Here is a 5,350-nt window from a genome sequence, read left to right as displayed (position 1 = left end):
TCTTTCCTAGAAAGACAAGAGTACACCACAGAATGAAGTCAGAGCTGAAGAGAAATTATTTTTCTGGCCTGGCCTGGCCAGAAAAATATTTTAGGTTTTAAGTCAGTTTTGTGTGCTGTACTAACGAAAACTGACATTTTCAACATAGTTTTCAAAAAAAAAACAACTTGTTAATGCTGTTGGAACCTTGAGTGAACAAAAATACGCTCGAGCAAGAAAAGATTTATATCTGGCTTTACTAAATGACATGTCAATAAAATGTGTTGAGTGTTTATACTGTATCTATGAAGAGATGACTATAGCTGTGTCCAAACTCAGGGGATGCATCCTTCAAAAGGCTGCATTTGAAGACCAACTGCGTCACAGCATTGTGACAAGGCCATCCCATTTCGAAGACTCCTTCCAATGTGGCCAAGAAATGTGTCCTCCTTTCGCTGGGCAACAAAGGCTCCAACTGGTGGATCCTTCACAACCCACTCTATCCCAAGATTCTTTGTGTGCTGGCAGAGAGCAGAGCAGCTGTTAAGGCTGCTAGGTAACAGGAGCAGCACTTAACGCAACAATAAAGACAGAAACAGTTGGCAACACATATAGGGAACTGTAGACCAGAAAATCTAATTTCGGTTCTTCCTTTGCTGTCTACAATGTCTACATCCACACCTTCATAGACGGGGTTTTTCAAAGTATGCAGCCCTTCAACTGAGATAAAGCTAACATGTGTAACATAACTGCATACAGTGAGGAACAGAAGTATTTGAACACCCTGCGATTTTGCAAGTTCTCCCACTTAGAAATCATGGAGGGGTCTGAAATTCATATTGTAGATGCATTCCCACTCAGAGACAGAATTTAAAATTTTTTTTCAGGAAATCACATTGTATGATTTTTAAAGAATTTATTTGTCTTGCACTGCTGAACATAAGTATTTGAACACCTGAGAAACAGCAAGAATTCTGGCTCTCAAAGACCTGTTACTGTGCCTTGAAAAAGTCCACCTCTACTCCACTCATTAATCTAAATTAGTAGCACCTGTCTGAGCTCTTTAAAGACACATGTCCACCCCACAGTCAGTCAGACGCCAACTACTACCATGGGCAAGACCAAAGAGCTGTCAAAAGAAAACCAGAGACAAAATTGTGGACCTCCACAAGGCTGGAAAGGGCTACAGGGCAATTGCCAAGCAGCTTGGTGAAAATAGATCAACTGTTGGAGCAATTGTTAGAAAATGGAAGAGGCTAAAGACGACTGTCAGTCTCCCTCGGACTGGGGCGCCATGCAAGATCTCACCTCGTGGGGTATCACTGATGATAAGAAAGGTGAGGAATCAGCCCAGAACTACAAGGGAGGAGCTGGTCAATGACATGAAGAGAGCTGGGACCACAGTTCTGTCGGTAGAACACTACGCTGTCATGGTTTCAAATCATGCATTGCACGGAAGGTTCCCCTGCTCAAGTCATCACATGTCCAGGCCCATCTGAAATTTGCCAAAGACCATCTGGATGATCCAGAGGAGGCATGGGAGAAAGTCATGTGGTCAGATGAGACCAAAGTAGAACTTTTTGGTCTAAACTTCACTCATCGTGTCAATGTGAATTTCAGACCCCTCAAGATTTCTAAGTAGGAGAACATGCTAAATCGCAGGGTGTTCAAATACTTCTGTTCCTCACTGTACAATAAACAATGACATGTACCAGCAGAAGAGGTGACCCTTGCCGCAATCAACAGCTGGTGAGGGCAGCAGGGGGAAGCTGTGTGAATCACTCTCTCCAGGACCTGGTCGGGTTAGCCTCACTGCCCGTTCACAACGTGCTGCAGGACACCAGCGGATGGCAGGATTGTTCTCCACAAATGCCTGGGGAAAAAAAATGGTGAAATGAGAGGACATAGAAAAATGACAAAAGAGAAAGAAGAGAAGGACCTCAGGAAGAAACTAACAAAAGCTCATACAAATATGTAGGAAGTAGTTAAGGGGCGACGACACACAAGCTGTCATGTGCCAAATTTTTCTGTGAGTATATGTTGTCTACCTTGATGTCAAACTGTAGGTACCGCTGGTCCATCTCTCTGGAAACCACACCCTCTATCACATGTACCGGCACCAACTGGTAGCACTCATACGCCGGGCAGAAGATATTGTGTGCATCACCCTCCTGAATCTTAACATTTAGGAACCTGAGAAAAACACACATATACACAAAAAACAAAAATCTAGCAGACAAACAGTAAGACACTGAAGGATGCAGGAATACTGACACACACCAACACAGGCCCCTACCCCTCCCAGCAGGCTCTGCAGAACTCATGGCCACATGACATGTCCACCGGATCCTCAAAGACAGAGATGGAGCAGAAACAGATTCCACACTGCAGGTAAACAAGAGAGACAAATTACATGATCTACAATGTATGATAGCATAACAGCACTTACACAAACATGTATTTAATTTAGCTGAAATTCAGTATTTTTTGCCATACCATCTCCGTCATTACATGCAGGGGAAGGACAACATAAAACTGACTGTGACTGTGCTAAAGAAGGTTGTGTCAGTTCCACAGTGGGTTTTGAGGGAATATACTGTGGCATATTTTTCCAAACTCCATGCTTTAAAGTAATATTAAATCCTATACATTGCCTAAAATACACCTAAACATCCTTTATCTTGTGCATATACTTCAATCAGCCATAACATTATGACCACTGACAGGTGAATTGAATATTAATTATCTCGTTACACTGGCACCTGTCAGTATGTGCGGGTATATTAGGCAGTAAGTGAACATTTAGCCTTCAAAGCTGATGTGTTGGAAGCAGGAAAAATGGGCAAGCTTAAGAGTAAGCAACTTTGACCAGGGCCAAACTGACGACTGGGTCAGAGCATCTCCCAACCCATAGGTCTTATTGGGTGTTCCTGGTCTGCAGTGGTCAGTACCTACCAACAGTGGTCTAAGGAAGGACAGACACAAGTGCCGACCAAATGCAGCACTGACTTTTATGTACATAGTGTTAGGCATCTGGTCACAATGTTATGGCTTATCGGTCTAAGTGTTCAGTGAGAAGTAGCCTGGTATGAACATTTAAAAAAACTGAAAGTAAAACTGCCAAAATTTGCATGCAGATAAATTATAAGTACAATTATGTACAATTACAAAGAGCAGAGGGAAGAATTAATGCTAGAAAGATTGCCCATGGCTCTTCAAGAGTTAATTTCACCACTCGGTATCTCACCATAGCCAGGTCCTCTTCTCCAGGTGTGAGGCAGCTGTCGGTGGGGGAGGTGAGGGTGAGTGTGAGGGGTGAACGCGGGGTCCTGGGGGTACGAGGTGAGGGTAGGGTGTCCCACGCGTTGTAGCCACTGGGTGGTGGGGTAGGCATGGCCACGCCTGAGCGCTGACAGCAGCCCTCAGCATTCGACATCCAGGCCTCAAGAAGCTTTTCTCTGTCCCAGTCTGAAAGAGGGAGGTGGTTGCACACAAGTTTAGAGACAGGGAATCAGGGCAGACTGCTGCAAGGATTCACAAAGGTCACAAATGGATGATGTCACCATTCTCTAATTGACAAGCACACACCATGTGCTCGAAGCAGGGCCTCAGCAGTGAAGAGGGGGGCTTGCAGCATGTCTGCTGTCTCTACAATCAGCATGTCCTTCAGTCTGCGCAGGTCCTGAAGCTTCAGTCCCTCATATGGCTGAAAGGATCGAGTGGGGAAAATGTTAGGAAAATACATAAAGACTTGAAGGAATAGGAGGGAGAGATTATAAAAAAACCCCAGAAAGGTAGAGGAGCAGAGAGGAGGAAAAACTGTCAGAGGGAAGATGAGTACAAAATTATGAAAAAAAAAAAAAAAAAGAGAGGCATATTTTCAAAAACATGAGACCGAGATAGGTTAAACGATGTAAAATGATTAACTGAGAGAAATTAATCTGGGATGTGGGGTGCTGGTGAGAAACAGAGCTTAAGTATTAGCATGGATTTGGCTGCAGGAAGGAAGATCAAACTGCTATCAGCTGGCAGCAGCCGCTGCTGCTAGGCGATTGAGCTAGTGTCCTCTGTTTAACTAGGACCCGGAGAATCACGAGGCAAGCTGTGTGCATGTGTATTACTGTACTTGTAAGAACCAATGTAAGCTGTGACCTATGAATTGAGAACTTTGTATGAAAAAAAGATATTGTGGTGACAAACTGGTGCTGTTTGAAGGTGAGTCATAAGAACTCTGTCAGAAAAATTTTATCTAGTCAGTTTGTCTACAAATGGAAGCACTAAGAGACATAAAGGACAGGCTTGAATTAGCACGGAGTCATGTAAATTCCTTAGTCAAGATTGCTTGGTAGAACTCAGCAAAAGTTAATGCCATTTTGGATGAACATGAAAGAGTAAGATTATATACAACCACTTTGAAATACTGATAGCACATCTGGTCTCCAATATGCTTTAATCCAAATTTCCAGAAATCTCTTCAGAGTATATTATGATCTTTCATTCTTCCAGGAAGCAAGTTATGTATTAGGGCTGTAGCCAAGAATTAATCTGCTGGATATGTTCTTGATCAATCAATCAGTTATTTTGTCTATGAAACATCAAAAGGCCATGGGCAGCCCAAAGCAATATCCTTACAATACGTTTCTAATCTGACCAACAGATCAAAACCAAACATGATTCATTACATATGACACAAACAAGCTCCAAATCCATATATTGCAGAAGCTGAAACCAGAAAATATTTGCCATTTTTTCTAGAAAAATTTATCAAAAGGAATGTTTGTCTTTGGAAGTGCCACCATCTACCATTTCACCTTTACATGTTTTTCCTTGTGCTTCTCTGTATGAGACTGGGTTTCAAAAAATGCAAGTGTTATTGTCTTATATGCACCTATATTACATGTGCCTCTGTAAAGGCAAAGTGAATGTGACTTTTTCATGATTATTTAGGAACATCCATGACATTAAAAGTTTTAATTAAATAATATTTCTGCATGAAACTCTAAGCACCTTACATAGTCTGGAGCTTGTTTTTGACATTAGGAAGAGAAATATTAACATTAACACTGTCAAAAATAGCAAAGTTAAGTCCACTCTGGTGTTTGATGTAGAGAGAATACAAATGTGGAAGTCTGCATAATGAGGTGAGATTGTATTAACAACAAATCAGTGCAATAAACACCAAAATTATCATTAATAAAGTCAAACTACAAAAATAAATCACTGAAATTACATTAAAAGGAAACACAGGACAAGGTCAAGATGCCACCACTGTAAGGACATTGCTTCTGATATGAATGTTTCAAATTTGCAACACAAGTTTACTAAGACCTGTGACTTTGAAAGCATAACATTAATACATTCATTAAAAAAA

General features: G+C 41.6%; 1 protein-coding gene across 1 annotated transcript in view; it reads right to left on the bottom strand.

The window, feature by feature from the left end:
• Positions 1-5,350, bottom strand: part of LOC109963910 (ankyrin repeat and IBR domain-containing protein 1-like) — a 23,630-nt gene that overhangs the window by 9,131 nt on the left and 9,149 nt on the right. Inside the window, exons 6-10 of the mRNA XM_020606839.1 lie at positions 3,568-3,798; positions 3,227-3,447; positions 2,276-2,364; positions 2,028-2,172; positions 1,692-1,852 (exon numbers count right to left, since the gene is read on the bottom strand). Coding sequence (XP_020462495.1) covers positions 1,692-1,852; positions 2,028-2,172; positions 2,276-2,364; positions 3,227-3,447; positions 3,568-3,798 — 847 coding nt within the window. The remainder of the gene's footprint in view (positions 1-1,691; positions 1,853-2,027; positions 2,173-2,275; positions 2,365-3,226; positions 3,448-3,567; positions 3,799-5,350) is intronic.

This window comes from Monopterus albus, unplaced genomic scaffold (assembly GCF_001952655.1).
Source record: "Monopterus albus unplaced genomic scaffold, M_albus_1.0 scaffold82.1, whole genome shotgun sequence".
NCBI classification, from domain to species: domain Eukaryota; kingdom Metazoa; phylum Chordata; class Actinopteri; order Synbranchiformes; family Synbranchidae; genus Monopterus; species Monopterus albus.
The sequence above is the reverse complement of the archived record's forward strand: the minus strand, read 5'-3'. Positions and strand labels throughout refer to the sequence as shown.